Consider the following 19,600-nt stretch of genomic DNA (forward strand, 5'->3'; position numbering starts at 1 on the left):
ATTAAACGAACATATACTGAGCAAGTGCAAGCCGCTATCCTAGGAACTGGGACTATGGAGCTGATAAGGTGGTTGTCATCCTCAAAGATTTCACAGTTCAGGAGAAGAGATGGACCAAATGTATACAATAAGATGGTTATAGACTGTGGTTATAGATGTCAACAACATGCATTTTAGATACCTGCGCTGAGGAATGATGCTTAAAACAAGCCACAGTTTAGGTAAGAGGGCTGAAGGGCTGCTACTCGAGTCTTAAACAATGAGTCAGTTAGCTGGGTAAATGGGAAAGGCGAAAGGTACTTCAGAGAAGCTGATAAAAGGCATAAGGATGGGAAACAGCATTCTACATTCTATATGGAGAAATATGAATGACGTCTAAGGCAGAGAGTAACAGGAAATCCAGTCGGAATATAGTCATGGGTCAGATTATTGAGTGCCTCATGAGCCTTGTTGAAAACAAAGGGCTTTAACTTATTTTGAAAAGGTAATCAAGTATTTTAGACTGAAAAATGACACTGTTAAAAGTACATTTTAAAGAAATAACCCTAGGAGTTATACAAAGTTTGCAATTACAATACCCCAGGCAATAAGTTATGACAATGTGTAGTAGAACTGAAACAGAATACTGAGGAAAGAAAACAGATTTGAGAAATATTTTGGATGTAGAATCAGTAATATTCGGTGTTTGGCTGACTGGAGATAGGAACCGAATGGAAGAGTTAAGAATGACTCCTAGTGTCTAACCTGGCATTTTGGCAGAAAAGAACTAGTTTTGGGGAAGAGACGATGGGTGTGGTTTTATAAACGCATATTGAGATTAAGAGTCCCAAATTCGGTGAAGAAATCTGGTCTGGAGCCAGGTATCTTAATATCCATTTGCATATGGATGAAACTACGAGAATGATAAGATCAACCATGTAAAGAGTGGGAAGAGTACAGAGAGGTCCTGGGGGTTCATGTATTTCATGAATACATAACGAGCTCCAATTATGTGCTAGACTTAAGTAGTAGACATAGATCCAAAATAAATAAAGAGACAGAAATAAAGATAGAGAAAGAGAGAAAGGAAGGAAGGAAATGAATGGAAGTCAGGGGGGAATAAAGTTTCCTGCCACCATGAAGCAAAGTTTTTTGCACTGGGTTGAAAGCTTATGAGTGATTTATCTAACTATTAGCAGAGAGTAACTGCTATACTGCAAAACGGTGACACTTAAAGAGTAGGTGGAAAACACGAAGTTCATACAGGAAATAGATTAAAGAGAAGGACATGAACAGGAAGATCACCAGTGGGGAATCTGAAGGAAAGGGTGATCAAAGAGTCAATTTTAGGGTCTCCTGCTTGGAGCCTCTCCTTCAAATCTATTCTACCAGCTGCTGCTAGATTTCTTTATCAAGCATGATTCCATTCATGAAATCAAGCATTACAATCTCTGCTCTCATCTAGTTCATAATATATATGTAGAAATAAGGTGACAGAAAAACTATCCCTGCAACTCTAGAAATAGTCTCTACACAGTAACTTTTAAATTAAAATATTCTTATAATTCCCACATTATTGATAAATGATTACTAAGAACATCAAAGTTTAAGACAGTCATGTAAACTACCATAGAAACAAAGAAATATAGAATATATTCCTTATTATCAAGGATTAGTCACTGTAGCCTATATATTTGTAAACATTTATTTCATGAAGTGAAGGGGGGACTATTATCAGGAAAAAAGCCAATGTTTGTTAAGTTTATGGATTTTTTTAAATTTTTAAAATATGTAAAATATTTTATTTTAAAAAATTGAATATTTAAAAATTTTTAATACTAAATATACACAAAATATATTTTAAGTATTTTAAAAATGCATGTAACTGTGTGTTTATACATATACATATGTAGATATAAGAAACATGTTTAATCCAAATAGCTGAATTTAATCATTAATGTTTTATTTGAATCCAAACTATTATTCTATAAATATGCTTCTACAAAAAGCAAAGATTTCCCTAAATCTATTGCAACTCCTTGATGGATATGCCACTTTAAGGTGCTGTTTCAGATGAGCAATGAAATTACAGCTTTAGGGGAAAAAATATTGTGCGTACTTACTAAGTATAAAGTAGAATGCAAATCACCATAACCAATACTGATTACCAAAACAGACCCAAAGATCTTACAGATAGATTACCAAGGTGATACAGGACAATGGCAAATTTTAATAACTACCAGAGTTCTGGAAATACTCTTTGACAATCTCCTTTCAACTGAATTTAGTGTTGTACTCGTGTGTGAGTACTCAGGCGTGTCTGACTCTTTGAGATCCCAAGAACTGCAGCCCACCAGACTCCTCTGTCCATGGAATTTTCCAAGCAAGAAAACTACAGTGGGTTTCCCTTTCCTCCTCCAGGGGATCTTCCTGACCCAGGGATCAAACCTGCATCTCCTGTGTCTCCTGAATTGGCAGGCAGATTCTTTATCACTGCCTCACCTGGGAAGCCCAGTGTTCTGCTCATATCAAACATTTAATAACACATTTATTTGAAATATTATGAATATTACAAATATCCCCTGAAATGATCAGTATTACTGATCTTAAACTTTGGATATACTGTTATATAGGACTTTGAATGAACCTTACAATAAGCCTAATTCATTAATTCAGAGTTATAAAAGCTTTTTAATCGTCTATGGTTACAGAGCAAAGGGTGGAGATTCTTGGCATCACTCTACTAGAAATCCTGCATCTTGACTACCTCTCTTTCTCTCACTCACTAAGGAGGTATTTCTTGAGCTTCCAAGTCTGTTTTATCCACATACTTTTTCTTATGAGTGAGTTTCTTGCGTAAGGTTATTATGACTAAGCTGTCTACGATATGGACACTTTAATGTGCAGGGTACAGAGGTAAACTAAGAATGTAGGACCACAGAGAAAAATGATCTGACGCTGTCACACCTCTGTTGTGGCTTGGCTTTATCTCTATATTAGTACAATCTACACACACAACACACATCCCATGCGTATGAATGTATGTGTGCATGTACGTATGGGTTTTCCCAGATGGCTCAGTGGTAAAGAACCCACCTGCCAATGCAGGAGATGCAAGGGAAATGGGTTCAATCCCTGGGTTGGGAAGATCTCCTGGAGTAGGAAATGACAACCCACTTCAGTACTCTTGCCTGGAAAATTCCATGGACAGAGGAGCCTGGTGGGCTACTATCCCTGGGATCACAAAGAGTCAGACATGACTGAGCACACATACACACCTGTGTGTGTGTGTGTGCTCACTTTTAGTCTTTTCATCACTAAGAATGTGTATGTAATTAAGCACAATCTCTACGTCCCAGATCTTGATATCTCTCCATGACCAGTCCCCACAGACACCTCAAACTGATACCACCTCACTTGCCCTCCCTTCAGAGTAAGCTAAGGATAAGTCATTGGGTAGTGACTCTTGTTTAGGTAGAAAACACCAGATGGACTCACATCCACATCATTTGTTTGCCAAGGTGATAGAGTAGTAAGTTTCTGTACTTCTAAAAGGAACATACAAAAAACTGTGGTTTCTTGGAGCACATCTGGGTGAAGTTTATCTACCTTTCAACCTTTCCAGGTATTTCCCTCTTATGTCCAGACACATGACCTAAGTCCCATTCAAACCGGTGCCTGAACCTAGCCTTCACTTTCTAGCATTTATGCTTTGGCTTAACATATTCCTCTGCATTCCCTCTCTCCAAATCTTTCTCTCTCAAACTTTTTGTATACTTAAGAGGATATATTAGCCCTATTTCTCTATTGTGCCATGAAGCCTTACCTAAATCTAAATTAAAGAAATTGAAAAGCTCTCTTTTGAATTCCATAGCCCTTTATATCTCTCAACACCTAACACACTTTTCATTCACTGTTCTGTCTCCCAATCTATGCAGCTACCCAGGAAAATCCTTTAGAGTAGGAATTTTGCTGTAAAAGTCTACCAGAGGAAGCAGTCAGTAAATGCTGAATAATGGTAATAAAGCTGAACCAAACACTGCTTTAGAAGATTTGCCATTTTTCATTAATAGAATGACAGACATAAACAGTAGCTACAAATCATGATAAATGTTATTGACAAACTTTTCTCTATATTTATGTTATCTGAATCCATATTAATACAGAATTATAGAGTCCCTGACCTGGTGCACCATCCCCTTCAACAGTCTCAAATACATATATTCAAACAATTAAAGCAGTACTGTTGGCTATAAAACACTCTGCTGAACAATGTCCAGATCCTCTACTTATGGCTTAGGATTTTAAAGCAGAATAAACCAGGCAAAGAAAGATAAAATAGTCAAACCAGTTAAAGGCAGAAACATGTTTATAGGTCAGAAAAACAAGAACTTATGTCTTTAAAACAAACAAACTTCTATAGTAAATACAATGATTACCATCACCTACTTCTAGCTTCATTTTAATTTCTCTCCTGCTCTATGTTCAATCTACCTAATGAAAGAATTTCATTGTAAGGAGTTTCAAAATTTAAATCAACAGGAACATATAACATGAAATTCTCCCTAGGATGTTGAATCCATTATGGACAAAGATTCTGTAATATTGATCTTTGTATCCTTGAGCATAGTACTCAGTACAGAACAGTTGTTCCTTAAATTTTTCCTGAAAATATCCAACTTTTAATATGATATCAATTACTGAAACTAAATAGAAAAACTACATATTCTTACATAGGAAAAGCAGTCTTCCAATTTTTTTAAAGCCAATTATTCATCATTTTCTTTAAGAAAGCATACACTTAGAAATACACACATGGTTTATTACTCTGATATTAACATCAAAAAGCAACGAAATATATTTACCCATTATATGATTCAGACACACCCGCAAATGGCTCATTTTCACAGTTGGCATAAGCAAACACAAAAGTCAGTACAAGTGAAATTATAGATGTGAGCAAAGCAAACTTCATTATGTTTTTACACGTCATTTTGAATTTCGAAACAAGAATACCACCTAAAATCTGACCAAGAGCAGCTCCAGGAATTAAAACAGTCCCTAATGAGAAAAAAGATACAGACAGTGAGAAAACATACAAGTATACTCAATAATTTATACCAATAATTATACCATTTTAAAACTATAATTTTTATATGTGTGTGTGTTAGTCACTCAGTTGATTTTTATATAATTTTTAATAAAATTTATACCATTTTAACTTAATAGAAAATGGCACCTTCTACTTCCCTCATACCAAAAATTAGAAAACATCAAAAACAAGTACTACTCTGGTTCTAACATATGAAACATTCATGTGATTTAGAAATAACATGCATAAATGAGTTAATAGTCATATTAAAATGAGAAGTTAATAAAATTAATGTTTTGAATATTAAGATCAATATGTATATAGCCTTTGTAGCTCTCAAATTCATACAACAAATTGTCTCATATCAGAAAATCGGAAACATATCAAAATCAGTATAAACTTCAACAAGTGGCTATCCAAAATTTTGCACTTCCCCCCCAAAAAAAATAATAAAAAAAATTAAAAAACAAAATTTTGCACTTCCCTGGTGGCTCAGTGGTAAAGAATCTGCCTGCAGTGCAGGAGACCAGGGTTCAATCCCTGTGCTGGGAAGATCCTCTGGAGAAGACATGGCAACCCACCCTGGTCTTCCTGCCTGGAGAAGTCCATGGACAGAGGAGTCTGGAGGCCTATAGCCCATAGGGTCGCACAGAGTCAGACACGACTGAAGAAACTAAGCCGCAGCAGCACCCAAAATTTTACACACATAAAATTCAATAAACATCTAATGTGGTAAAATAAAATTATTAGATAGAGCTACAACAAAAGAAAATGTTTTACCTGCAAGAGTAGCTGCTGAGCTAGAAGACATTCCAAACTGATTTTCTATAAATTTAGGTAAAAAGGTAGCAAATCCAGTAGTAATTAAGGCTTCTGAACAAGTTGATAGAACTAAACACATAAAGACAGTATTCCTCATCAAATTCTAAAGAAAAAATACAGTTCACCAAATGAATAACTATGATTATACTGCAAAACGTAGCACTAGAATGGTAAGTTCCCTGATGAAATAGCACATTTTAAATAAATACAACATAATTATTTCTAAAATTTCAGCATTTCCATTAGCACAAAAATATATATTGATTATTGATAGCCTTCTACATAAAATGTTGATAAAAAATTATACATAGAGCACCTAGGAAATGGACAGATAATTAATCAGTAGGGTGAACGTGCCCTGATCACAAGCAAGGGACTAGGGAAAGGAGGTGAAAGCTGGTTTGGAAAGCTCCCTTCCCCAGTCTTACTATAAATCTCCATATAATAAATCTACCTCTTACTCAATTTTTTATTGTGCTCTAAATTCCTATATTTAATAAATGAAGAATTGACTGTAAGCAGAGATGAGAATGGTTCCTAAGTACCATACTTGTAGTTTCACTCCACAAGTGAAGCAATCAGTAGTTAAGAACCTTAGCTGGGTATAGAGTTAAGCAATTTTAAACAAAGGTCTATATTGCTGGTGTTCTCAGAATCTATTAATCTACCGGAGGAGAGCAGAGAGATTCACTTATGTCACCATATGTAACCATAAAGTGAAAAACTACAAAGTATAGTTCTGGAATATTCAATGCAAAAAAAAAAAAATCCATAACTAAACAACACACACACACAGAGGAGGCACAAAAAGGCAACATAAAAGGTTCAGAAGTCAGAGCCAGATGATGCAACATAAAAATAACAATAATGACAAAAGGAAAAAAGCACCTGAATGAAGAAATGAAATAGTTATTTAGAATAATGACTAGAAAATATTTAAGCTTTCAGATTGAAAAAGATAATGGACTCCTAGTAGGCACTAATGAAAAATGATAGACTCGTAGGACCTAGTAAAGTTCCTGAAATCAAAGAGAAATTCAAAAATTGGCAGATGGAAAGGATAACTAAGAATCACATTAACTTGAAACTTCTCAACTTCAACATATTTAACTCGAAAGGAGCCAAACACTATCTACAGACAATGAAAATTAAAGAAGTATGATCTGAAAGTATTCATCCAGTTAGAAATATCATTCTGACATTCAAGGATACTTAAATGGCATCCTATCTGAGAAGACAGTTATAAAATGCTGTATCTATAGAGATTTGAATCAGAATTGAGATATTCAAGCAAGAGAACATAAGGATTAAAAAAAGCATTGGTGAGTAATGAGTCTTGATGGTAATACATGTGAGAATTTATAAAAATAAATTTAAACAGAAACATATGAAATAAAGCAAAACTACTATAAAAAGTTGGAATTTAAAATTATAAACAACCACAGCAAAACACAAGAATGTGCCTATATGGGAGAGGAGGAAGGAGAGTTAAAAGGTAGGATGGATGATGTAAAAATATTTTAAGGCTTTCATTTGAGGAGGAAAATAAATAATGAAAAGTAAATAAGTTCATCCCAGGGACGGGGGAGCCTGGTGAGCTGCCATCTATGGGGTCACAGAGAGTCGGACACAACTCTAGCGACTTAGCAGCAGCAAATAAGTTCAAATTTTGAAAAGGTAAAATTATAAACTCCCTTATGTACAAAACTTTTATGATGCTAAACAGAATACTCTGCCAAGTTTAATAAAATAGACCATAACACTATTGTTTCTTTAACCTCAAATTCAAAAGAAGTAACCTCTAACTGCCACTTTTTCCACAAAGGAAAAATACTGGCTTGGCATTCTCAAAAACATAGTTACAATTCATTGGTAATTGATCCACCCATCACATAAGAGAAATGGCATGGGATAACTACTGAATATTGATATTGCCAATAAGATAACTCACGTTCTTCTAACCATTCTACTGAGGAATACTTTTCATTTACTCAAAGCACAATACAATTAAATCTGGAGAAGTCTGTATAAGAGCTAGAACTACAGTAAATAAGCAAGCAAGAATGCTTTGTGATAATACTTCTGTGTATGGGTATACTGTTTATTAACATTATTTGTTTTACATTTTTATCAATAACCTCAGATACGCAGATGACACCACCCTTACGGCAGAAAGTGAAGAAAAACTAAAAAGCCTCTTGATGAAAGTGAAAGAGGAGAGTGAAAAAGTTGGCTTAAAGCTCAACATTCAGAAAATGAAGATCATGGCATCTGGTCCCATCACTTCATGGCAAATAGATGGGGAAACAGTGGAAACAGTGGCTGATTTTATTTGTCTGGGCTCCAAAATCACTGCAGGTGGTGACTGCAGCCATGAAATTAAAAGACGCTTACTCCTTGGAAGGAAAGTTATGACCAACCTAGGCAGTGTATTAAAAAGCAGAGACATTACTTTGTCAACAAAGGTCTGTATAGTCAAGGCTATGGTTATTCCAGTAGTCATATATGGATGTGAGACTTGGACTATGACGAAAGCTGAGCACCGTAGAATTGATGCTTTTGAACTGTGGTGATGGAGAAGACTCTTGAGAGTTCCTTGGACTGCAAGAAGATCCAACCAGTCCATCCTAAAGGAGATCAGCCCTGGGTGTTCATTGGAAGGACTGATGTTAAAGCTGAAACTCCAATACTTTGGCCACCAGATGTGAAGAGCTGACTCATTTGAAAAGACCCTGACGCTGGGAAAGATTGAAGGCAGGAAGAGAAGGGGATAACAGAGGATGAGATGGTTGGATGGCATCACCAACTCAATGGACGTGGGTTTGGGTAAACTCCAGGAGTTGGTGATGGACAGGGAGGCCTGGAATGCTGCAGTTCATGGGGCTGCAGAGAGTAGGACATGACTAAGTGACTGAACTGACACTGATATTGATATATATATACACATATGTAACTGTGTGTGGAGTACGTGTGTTTGTATGAGTGTGTGTGTGTACACACTGTACCTTTAGAGCAGCTGGAAAATCTTTAAAACTTCGTCCAAAATTACCATCTGTAGCTTGTAAGGAATCACTCTGATGAGTTTGGGAAACTTTTCCTTCTTGAATTTTTGCTGTACCTAAAAAAGTAGTAAATATACTCACTCTGTCTTCTTGCTTTCAAATGATTCTGACTCATCATTTACACATTAAACAAAATGAGTTAGAAGCTTTTTTCTTTTACTCTAATTCTAACATACTTTCTAGATGAAATAATATTTAGTAACTATTATCATGTCCTTTAATTTTTAATAACAGTACTGTGAATAAAGTTGAGAAAAGTCACTATGTGGAATCAGAAGCTGAATGGCCCAGGGTAGAAAAAAAATCAATGAGTCCATCTACTGCTACACTTCCTACTTTTCTTTTGCCTGTTTCCAAAAGTTAATCATCTATTCTTGCACATATAACAATAGAAACAACGAAATGTCTTCAGCCTAGAGAAAAATACTTCTATAGATACGTGTATGAACCACACAATTATAAAGAAGCAAAATCTCACAGAGAAAGAAATGTATATTTTTTCCATTAATCTTTTATTTTTGTACAAATTTTTAGTATTGAAATTTGGTGGAAAATAAGTATACTATAGCATGACTTTGGTGTCAACTGAAAAAAAAAAGTACTTGCATTATCATTAACCAATAACTAACATCAATAATTTAATGTAGATTGGGTCCTGAAGTTACCAATTAAATACAAACTAATAGTTTAAAAGATATTATATCTTGAATAAACATAAAACAAGATTCTGATCTTGTTACAAATTTAGCAAGTATTTAATAAAAAGGTGAATATGTACAGTTTTATTAGGTATTAATGAAAAACCAACAAAAGCCATGAATATTAAGAGTGTTACCCAATATCTCCTAAAATAGAGGCATATTCAAAAGTTTGCATAAGCAGACAACTGAGATTCTATGTAAAAAAGAAAAACATTGAATTTTCCAGAGTTCTTACTAATTTCCAGGGTTCTTATTAATCATTTAGGAAGCACCACTTGGCCTAGAATTGGAATAAAACTCTGGTTTTAAAGAAGACATTTTTACCTGGTAAATGTTTTGGAAAGCAGGAAAAAGGTATTATCAAAGACCAAGCAAGCAGCCAAGATATAAGAAATCCAATCCACCATGCCCCCAGCCATCGAGGGTCATCCTCAGTGATATCAATGCTGTGTGACAGAAAAACAAGAGGCAGGCGTCAGCTCTCTCTTGTTAGTTAGAACTCAGCCCTGATAACTACATAATTTATAATTCAAATGCATATACAGATAAACTATATTATTCAAAATTTTAAGTGGAGCCATTTTGAAGAATCCCAATGGATAGCAGGCATAAATGGTCTCAGAATAATGGCCTACAAGTATTTCACATGACAAATACAGGATAAAAGTTTTAGCTATTTAATAATAAATGTAAGTATGTTAACTATTTGAAGGCATACACAGAATTTCTGAACATTCTTCAATCTTGGCTAACTTTTACTTCTTTACATATTATAATATGTAACATATATATAGAATAATAAATACATCTCACAGCAAATCACCAATTTTTGTTAAAAGCCAATACACTGTGCTTCAATTGTGGCATTCATTTGAATGTGAAAACTCTGCTTAAAGTGATATATATTAAGTTAAGTCACTTGCTCAGTCGTGTCTGACTCTTTGCAACCCCATGGACTGTAGCCCACCAGGCTCCCCACCAGGCTCCTCCGTCCATGGGATTTTCCAGGCAAGAATACTGGAGTGGGTTGCCATAACAGTTTCTTAAAATGGTTGTCACGTTTTTATATCAACAAGCTTTCCCTTAAAATACACTATTCCGATAACTCATTTCACCCCACCAAAATGAAAACCCAGCTCTCTACTGCAGGACTTCCTCTCCAGACCTTTTAGACAGTCTCTAAAAGATTAACCTAGGACTGCATCCAACAGTATCGTTGCATAGTACAACCTCTGAATGCTTTTATTAACCTACAGTCTCTAAAAGATTAACCTTGTCTCTAAAAAGATTAACCTAGGACTCATAGCTAAAGAACAGATCATACGCTGTGACTATGTTTTCTTATTCATTGTTCACAGTAATGCAAAGGACTGTGTAGTTACAGTAAAATGAGAAAACATGCTCTCATCAAAGGTTACTAACTTCTCTTTTCAAGAAAAGGAGAAGGTAACTCAGTGGGTAAGAAGGGGGTTTCAGAGTCAAAAAGACCTACTTCATTTCATGCCTTGGCCACTTACCAGTTCTGTATATCAACTACCTTATAAGATAAGTGAGAGGATTAAATAAAATGGCATGTAAAATAAAGTTTGAGATATACACAAAACCTATATTACACATCTTATACACACAAAAATACCTATATTGTCTGAAACATAGTATGAGATAAATAAACATTATCTGTTATTATCCTCCAGTGTCACAATTGTTAAAGCTGAACAACTGTTATCTCTATGGTATTAGAGCTACTACAGCACTTTGTCTGAGAACCATAAACTATTAAGACTCTTTCAGGCTATCCACCCACAGCAACATCTACTGAAAGCACAACTAATTTTAATTAAATTATTATTTTTGAACAATGCATAGCATCTTGGTTGTATATTTTGAAAAATAAGACCAGCTATCAGTCATCCTTATTTATGAATAAATACACTATACCAAGCGATGATGTGGCATTAATTCATGAAGCAATGCAGCCAAAATACTACATAAAAATTGTGTGTATTCAGTTTTTTTTCCAGAAAAATCCCTCATGTTATTCTGAAGAAATACTATAAAAATGCTCTGCCTGTGGTACTAACATGATTAAAATAATATAAATCTAAATAAAAGAAAAATAGATATCGCCTTGCCTGTGTTTCAAATCAACATCAATGTATAGGGTTAGCAATTGTCCTCCCAGCACATAGCCAACAGCAGGGCCTAAAATTGACATGGCATAGCCAATTCCTAGAAAAAAGCAAAGACACTGAACATGATCATCTGTGCAATTTTGCTTTGAATGTCTGACAAGTCAAGAAAGACAAATATTTTACTACAGAAAAACAAAATGATTCAAATTACATCACAATTACACATTTTTAACTAAAAAATGCCATTTGAGTGGTACCACTGTCAAGGAGCTTCAAATAGATGAATCTATATAGAATTTTTTAGACTACAATAACGACTGCAACAAATCCAATAATTATAAATATGTGGAAAGCTATGTCCTGTGAACTCACAGCAGGGGTAGTCTTCATCCACCATTACCCTCTGTGAACAGTGATGGCAATTTCTGTCTGCAAGGCTCATGGAAGAAAGCAAGGTGAAATGAGAAGCCTTTTATCTTCTGTGCATACACGCATGCTAAGTTGCTTCAGTCCTGTCTGACTCTTTGCGGCCCTATGGACTGTAGCCTGCTGTACACATTCCAAATGCATTCTTTATTTTGGACTACGGCAGCTGATTTAAAACCTGGATCTGGTCATTAGTCTGCTTCTTAAAAGTAAACCAGTAAACTCTTGCTCTTAGTGAATCTCCCATTTTAACTGGCAGCAGAATTAAACAGACCTTGTTTTTCTGATATTTAAAATTTTGCCATACACAACTTTTTACTTTTTATTAAAAAATTATTCATACAAAAAATTATATCTTCTTATGGCACCACCTTCTGAAATGATTATTAACTACTGAAATTCTCGTTCCCATACATGGAAGGAAAGGAATATACCAAACACAAAGTGAAGCATACATCAGTGGCAAAAATGATTTATGTACTAGATTAAGGCTCCAAAGTAGAGGTCATGCAAGATGATCTGAAAACATGTAAGACTTTTATTTATCTGTCCTACCCTAATTTATGGGCTTCCCTGGTGGCTCAGCGGTAAAGAATCCGCATGCCAACGCAGGAGATGTGGGTTCAGTCCCTGTGTAGGAAAGATCCCCTGGAGAAGGAAATAGCAACCCACTCCAGGATTCTCAGCCAGGAAGTCCCATGGATAGAGGAGCCTGGCAGGCTACAGTCCATTGGGTCACCAAAAGAGTTCGGCAGGACTTAGTGACTGATATATATTTTTAAATGTAAAAAATGTGTTAGTAGAAAATTTTAAGTATATCTAAGATTCATGCTCACAAAACCTTTATGGATAGAAATACATGATTTAAAACGTTGGAAATCGATGATTCCCAAATTATCTTTAGTGACAGACCTTTTTTATAAATTATATCCAATTGGGTTTATATTGATACATTTATGAGAATGGTAGATGAACTAGGTAGACTGGTGTTTCCAACCAAATTGCCCACTAAGAAAAACTTCTAAAAATTGTAACAATCATTTTTCAATATACACTTGAAGGCAAAGAGATAAAAATAGTGAAGGATCACTGTGTTAAGATTCTGAAGAAGAGAGATGTTTAACAAAAATCGAGACTGATTTTTTTTCCCCCCTGAGTACACTGGCTGATTCTACAAGAGGCACTGGAAGGGAAACTGTCCCTTGCTAGGCTTTAGGAAGGAGGGATACAAACGATGAGGCTCAAAGTATATCTTGTAAACTTTCCCTGCCTTACATTTTAAGTTGGCCCCGAGGAGGTTATACTCTAAAAGCAAGGATGAGTTAGAGGTAGACTGGTTCACAGCACAAGTGCAGCTTAGCTTCAAATAAACTCAATCCCTGAAATTAGATAAAGGGCATCCCATTGCAGTGTTCCTGCATATGAGAGAGACTAGCAAGTTATTAAAAGACACGTGGAGTGATTCTCAAAAAAATTCTAGAACTATAGATCTGTCAAAACGAACATGAAACAGATCCACAGTAGATTACTTAGAGCTAAACTGGGTATTATGAAACTGGAAAATATATTATTAAATCAGTAAATATTTATCAGGAAGCAAGAAAAAAATAAAGATAGAAAGTATAGAAAGGACATTAAAGGACAAAGAATACATTAAAAAAAAAAAAAAAGGCCTAGCATATATGTAACTGGAATAGGAGAGGAGATAATAAAGCCGAAGTTAATATATTGGAACAGTCTGCTTGTGCTGAATTCTCTTATTTTTCCATCTAAAAATGATTTTTTTTTTACTCTTTTCCCTAATGAGTATTTTCACTGGAAACAGAAGACTAGCTGTCCATTAATGTTCTCTCAGTACTTTAAAAGCACTATTCTACTGTGTTCACTCCTCCTTTCCTATGATTATTAGTATAATTTCAACTTATTGACTTAAGATTGTTCTTCAAGTTAAAGGAAAATGATTTTTTAATAAAGCACTGCTGATGCTGCTGTTGCTAAATCGCTTCAGTTCGTGTCTGAATCTTCACGACCCTATGGGCCATGACCCGCCAGGCTCCTCTGTCCATGGGATGCTCCCAGCAAGAATACTGGAGTAGGGTGCCAGGCCCTCCTCAAGCGGGTCTCCCCAACGCAGGGATCGAACCCCCATCTCTTACGTCTCCTGCACTGGCAGGGTGCCACCTAGGAATCCCAAATAAATCATTAATAATACTTATTTCAGGAGCTTAAATATAGAAGGGATCACAGGACACAGAAATAACTAAATGTTGGGACAAGAGTAAAGTTCAAAGGTTTTAAGATTATGTGATGATCAGGAATGTGATAAAAGTGTCAATTAACATTAGAATTTCATAAAATCAAGTTTGCATATAAGGTAATTAGTAGATGAACAGTAGAAGAGCATATACCTAGGAAGTTAATAGAGGGGAGAAATAAAATAATAAATATTAAACTATCAAAAAGAAAGGGCACTAAATAAGAATGTAGAGCAAACAAGAAGTACAGATTAAGGTGAAAGATTTTAACACAAAATAAGATTAAATGAACTTAAAAGTTTAATTAAAGAACAAAAATTGTAAACCCCAAAAAGCATTTAAAGACAAAGACAAAACGAGTGAATGGCATGGAGATGGCTGTGAGGTTAGACATGCTGTGTGACTACAATTTTCCCATCATTCTAATAGGTACCAAATTTTGACTGTTTTCATTTTGCCCATTTTTGCCTTGCTGCCTAAAACTGCTTCACATAGAGGGAGGCATCCTATCAGTAACAGATACTATTGTAAAACAAAGATAGAATAGGGGAAGATTTTGGAAATGAGGAACACAAAAAGCTTAAGAAAGGATTTCACTCACAGAACTAGAACAAATAATTTCAAGATTTGTATGGAAATACAAAAAACCTCGAATAGCCAAAGCAATCTTGAGAAAGAAGAATGGAACTGGAGGAATCAACTTGCCTGACTTCAGGCTCTACTACAAAGCCACAGTCATCAAGACAGTATGGTACTGGCACAAAGACAGACATATAGATCAATGGAACAAAATAGAAAGCCCAGAGATAAATCCACACACATATGGACACCTTATCTTTGACAAAGGAGGCAAGAATATACAATGGAGTAAAGACAATCTCTTTAACAAGTGGTGCTGGGAAAACTGATCAACCACTTGTAAAAGAATGAAACTAGATCACTTTCTAACACCGCACACAAAAATAAACTCAAAATGGATTAAAGATCTAAATGTAAGATCAGAAACTATAAAACTCCTAGAGGAGAACATAGGCAAAACACTCTCAGACATAAATCACAGCAGGATCCTCTATGATCCACCTCCCAGAATTCTGGAAATAAAAGCAAAAATAAACAAATGGGATCTAATTAAAATTAAAAGCTTCTGCACAACAAAGGAAAATACAAGCAAGGTGAAAAGACAGCCTTCTGAATGGGAGAAAATAATAGCAAATGAAGCAACTGACAAACAACTAATCTCAAAAATATACAAGCAACTTATGCAGCTCAACTCCAGAAAAATAAACGACCCAATCAAAAAATGGGCCAAAGAACTAAATAGACATTTCTCCAAAGAAGACATACGGATGGCTAACAAACACATGAAAAGATGCTCAACATCACTCATTATTAGAGAAATGCAAATCAAAACCACAATGAGGTACCACTTCACACCAGTCAGAATGGCTGCGATCCAAAAATCTGCAAGCAATAAATGCTGGAGAGGGTGTGGAGAAAAGGGAACCCTCCCACACTGTTGGTGGGAATGCAAACTAGTACAGCCACTATGGAGAACAGTGTGGAGATTCCTTAAAAAATTGCAAATAGAACTACCTTATGACCCAGCAATCCCACTTCTGGGCATACACACCGAGGAAACCAGAATTGAAAGAGACACATGTACCCCAATGTTCATCGCAGCACTGTTTATAATAGCCAGGACATGGAAACAACGTAGATGTCCATCAGCAGATGAATGGATAAGAAAGCTGTGGTACATATACACAATGGAGTATTACTCAGCCGTTAAAAAGAATTCATTTGAATCAGTTCAGTTGAGATGGATGAAACTGGAGCCGATTATACAGAGTGAAGTAAGCCAGAAAGAAAAACACCAATACAGTATACTAACACATATATATGGAATTTAGGAAGATGGCAATGACGACCCTGTATGCAAGACAGGGAAAGAGACACAGATGTGTATAACGGACTTTTGGACTCAGAGGGAGAGGGAGAGGGTGGGATGATTTGGGAGAATGCCATTCTAACATGTATACTATCATGTGAATTGAATCGCCAGTCTATGTCTGACACAGGATGCAGCATGCTTGGGGCTGGTGCATGGGGATAACCTAGAAAGATGTTATGGGGAGGGAGGTGGGAGGGGGGTTCATGTTTGGGAATGCATGTAAGAATTAAAGATTTTAAAATTTAAAAAAAAAAAAAGGAAAACCTAATGAATGGAAAAAAATATAAAAAAATAAAAAAAATTAAAAAAAAAAGAAAGGATTTCACTCAACAAAACCTAATTATCCAATGAAAAGAATCAGTTACCTGACGTTGAAAACAATTAAAATGAGTTTCCAAGTTTTATCACTTTTGGGTTTTTTTTTTTCCCCTTTACTCTCAAAAATTACCATTCAGTGAATTCCTACAGTACTGAGAAGAGTTACAGTAGCAGGCTTTGTGGCTGTAATCTTTAGAAAGACCATGCTTGTGAGGCTGACCCTTGGTTTGCATCCGGGATCTTAAATGTCCAGAGGGATGCCACTATTCCCATATAAAGGTGGATCATTGTGCTGAAACTGCTTGTACAAACAATGCGGTTTTTCCCAACACTTGTATTCCTTCTGAGAGTCTAGAACTTTCCTATGTGCAAGGTAGGGGGTTCCTATACGGTCGATTCCCAGTAAAATCCTTGAGCATTGAATCTCTAATGAACTTAGCTGGCAGAAAACATTTCACACATGCTCTTACAACTCCTGGCTGGAGGAATTAATTTTGGCCTCTGTGCCTCCACTAGGAGCAAGTGGGTGCTTGAAGCTTGTGCGTGGCTGTGTATGTACTTTGCCTCAGGCACCTTTTCCCTTTGCTGATTCCCCTTTGTATCCTTCTGCTGTAATAAATTGTAGCCCTGAAAACTGTCAGTCCCGGGGAATATAAAATCTGAGATGGTCTCTTGGGCCTTCACCCCACCCTTCCATTCTTAAACAGTCTTTGAAAAACTCTGTATTCTGTGTGTTACTAAAATATAAAGATTGAAGTTGTTTTATGAGAAGCACTGATTAGAGGAGGACCTCAGAGAGGAAATTTGTGAACTGGAAGACTGAAAAGCAGCACTGGTAGCTAGCTGAAATAAAAGCACAGTTAAATTAGTTACATGGGGTTGTACAGATCAGCCAGAATGTGAGCGAGAGCATCAGATCTTGTGCAAAGACCAAAGCAAAGCAAGCGAACAGGTAGGAGTGTAGTGGTTTCTATATCAGAGATTCAGGGCTACACTGAACACGTGACTTCCAGCGACTATGGCAACAGGTCTCTTTATACACTGAAAGTTGATGTCGCCCCAAAATTCATATGTTGAAACCCAATTCCCAGTGCAGTTGCATTTGGAGGTGGGGCCTCTGGGAAGGGATTAGGTCATAAGAGTGAAGCCCTCAGAACAGGATTAGTGCCCTTAAAAGAAGGCCCGAGCGCTCACTTGTCCCCTCTGCCACAGCTAAAAGGCAGCTGCCCACGAATCAAGAAATGGACCTTCACCAGATACTAAATCTCTGGGCACCATGATCTTGTACTTGCCAACCTCCAGGACTGTGAGAAATAAATTTCTCTTGTTTGTAAGCCAACTAGTCTATAGTATTCTCTTTGAGCAGTCCAAGTGGACAAAATCCCCTACATTTGAGTATACTAGTAAAGTGAAAGTGAAAAGTGAAAGTGTCAGTCACTCAGTTGTGTCTGACTCTTTGAGACCCCATGGACTGTAGCCCACCAGGCTCCTCTGTCCCTGGAATTCTCCAGGCAAGAATATTGGAGTCATTCCAGTAAGAGAATAAGGAGTCATTCCCTTCTCCAGGGGCTCTTCCTGACCAGGAATTGAATCCAGGTCTCCTGCACTGCAGGCAGATTCTTTACCATCTGAGCCACTAGGGAAGCCTCAATAAAGTGAAAACTCACATGCAAATTTATTACACATTAACTTGGATGTAGGCCATCCATGATTTAGTCAGCTCTACCTTCCAGGAACTCCAGGGATGGAATTTAAGAGAAATTTGTGCTGTCAAGAATTAGATCACAAAGGGAAAATATTGAGTCATATGTAAAAAGCATTAATCTGAAACGGACAATTCCACAGAAGTTTCTGAGTACCACTGTGTGGTTTCTTTTGTTGACTTTAGTCAGTTCCATGTAGGATGAAGTAAGTCACACAGAACAGCAAAACTCTACCCCCACATCTGCGTAAATTAGCCTGGGAAACATTCCAGCAATCAAGATGACCTACTTCTTGGATGGCACTTCAAGAAAGGCTTGAAATGCCCAGCACAGGAGAGAAAGGAGGATGTCAATAAAAATCAACCACATTCAACTGGTACTTCAGCAAACAGTTAAACAAAAAAAAAAAGTAATATTGCATTTACCTAGTGTAAATACTTATGAAATCACAACTAACTTCTTAAAAATGTATGTTGTACATTACTTATAAATTCAATAAGCAATAACATGAAATGGCACTGAGACATTTGTATTAGCAGCAAACTTACCTATATAGAGAGAAGATTTGTGGATGGGCACAGAGTCATCAATAAAGGCTGTTCCCAAGGTATACAGAGGAGTTCCCCCTGTTCCCAGCAACAGTTGTCCCAAAATAAAGACATACAAGTAGTAGAAAAGTGGAGAACTTGAAGTGCTACAGCTGTGTTTATTCTTTGCTGTTGAGCAAGTATCTTTAGGGAAAAAAAATAAAATAAGATTGTGAACTTATCAAAATGTTACCTAATACTCTAAATTTCAGAAATTATACTTGCCTAACATAACCTTCCTTCTTCACTTTATTATACTTAAAAAATACTTAGAATATAATTAAGATATTTAAAAGACATATTATTAAAGAAAATACATGAACCATTGGATGCATGCTCAATTGCTCAGGTGTGTCTGACTCCTTTGCAATCCCATGGACTGGCCTGCCAGGCTCCTCTGTCTGTGGGAGTTTTCAGGCAACAATACTAGAGTGGGTTGCCATTGCTTCCTCCAGGGGATCTTCCCAACCCAGGGATAGATCTTGGGTCTTCTGCATCTCCTGCACTGGCAGTGGATCCTTCACCACTGAGCCACCCAGGATGCCCAGATGAAACACTGCAGCTTCAAAACA

The 19,600-nt window shown here is 36.3% G+C and overlaps 1 protein-coding gene across 1 annotated transcript in view; it reads right to left on the reverse strand.

Moving 5' to 3' along the window:
- The window catches only part of SLCO4C1 (solute carrier organic anion transporter family member 4C1), a 90,167-nt gene that overhangs the window by 11,825 nt on the left and 58,742 nt on the right, over positions 1-19,600 (reverse strand). Inside the window, exons 3-8 of the mRNA XM_069590187.1 lie at positions 18,990-19,172; positions 11,789-11,885; positions 9,981-10,102; positions 8,899-9,011; positions 5,852-5,996; positions 4,845-5,040 (exon numbers count right to left, since the gene is read on the reverse strand). Coding sequence (XP_069446288.1) covers positions 4,845-5,040; positions 5,852-5,996; positions 8,899-9,011; positions 9,981-10,102; positions 11,789-11,885; positions 18,990-19,172 — 856 coding nt within the window. The remainder of the gene's footprint in view (positions 1-4,844; positions 5,041-5,851; positions 5,997-8,898; positions 9,012-9,980; positions 10,103-11,788; positions 11,886-18,989; positions 19,173-19,600) is intronic.

The sequence above is a fragment of the Ovis canadensis genome, chromosome 5, assembly GCF_042477335.2.
Source record: "Ovis canadensis isolate MfBH-ARS-UI-01 breed Bighorn chromosome 5, ARS-UI_OviCan_v2, whole genome shotgun sequence".
Taxonomy (NCBI): Eukaryota; Metazoa; Chordata; class Mammalia; order Artiodactyla; family Bovidae; genus Ovis; species Ovis canadensis.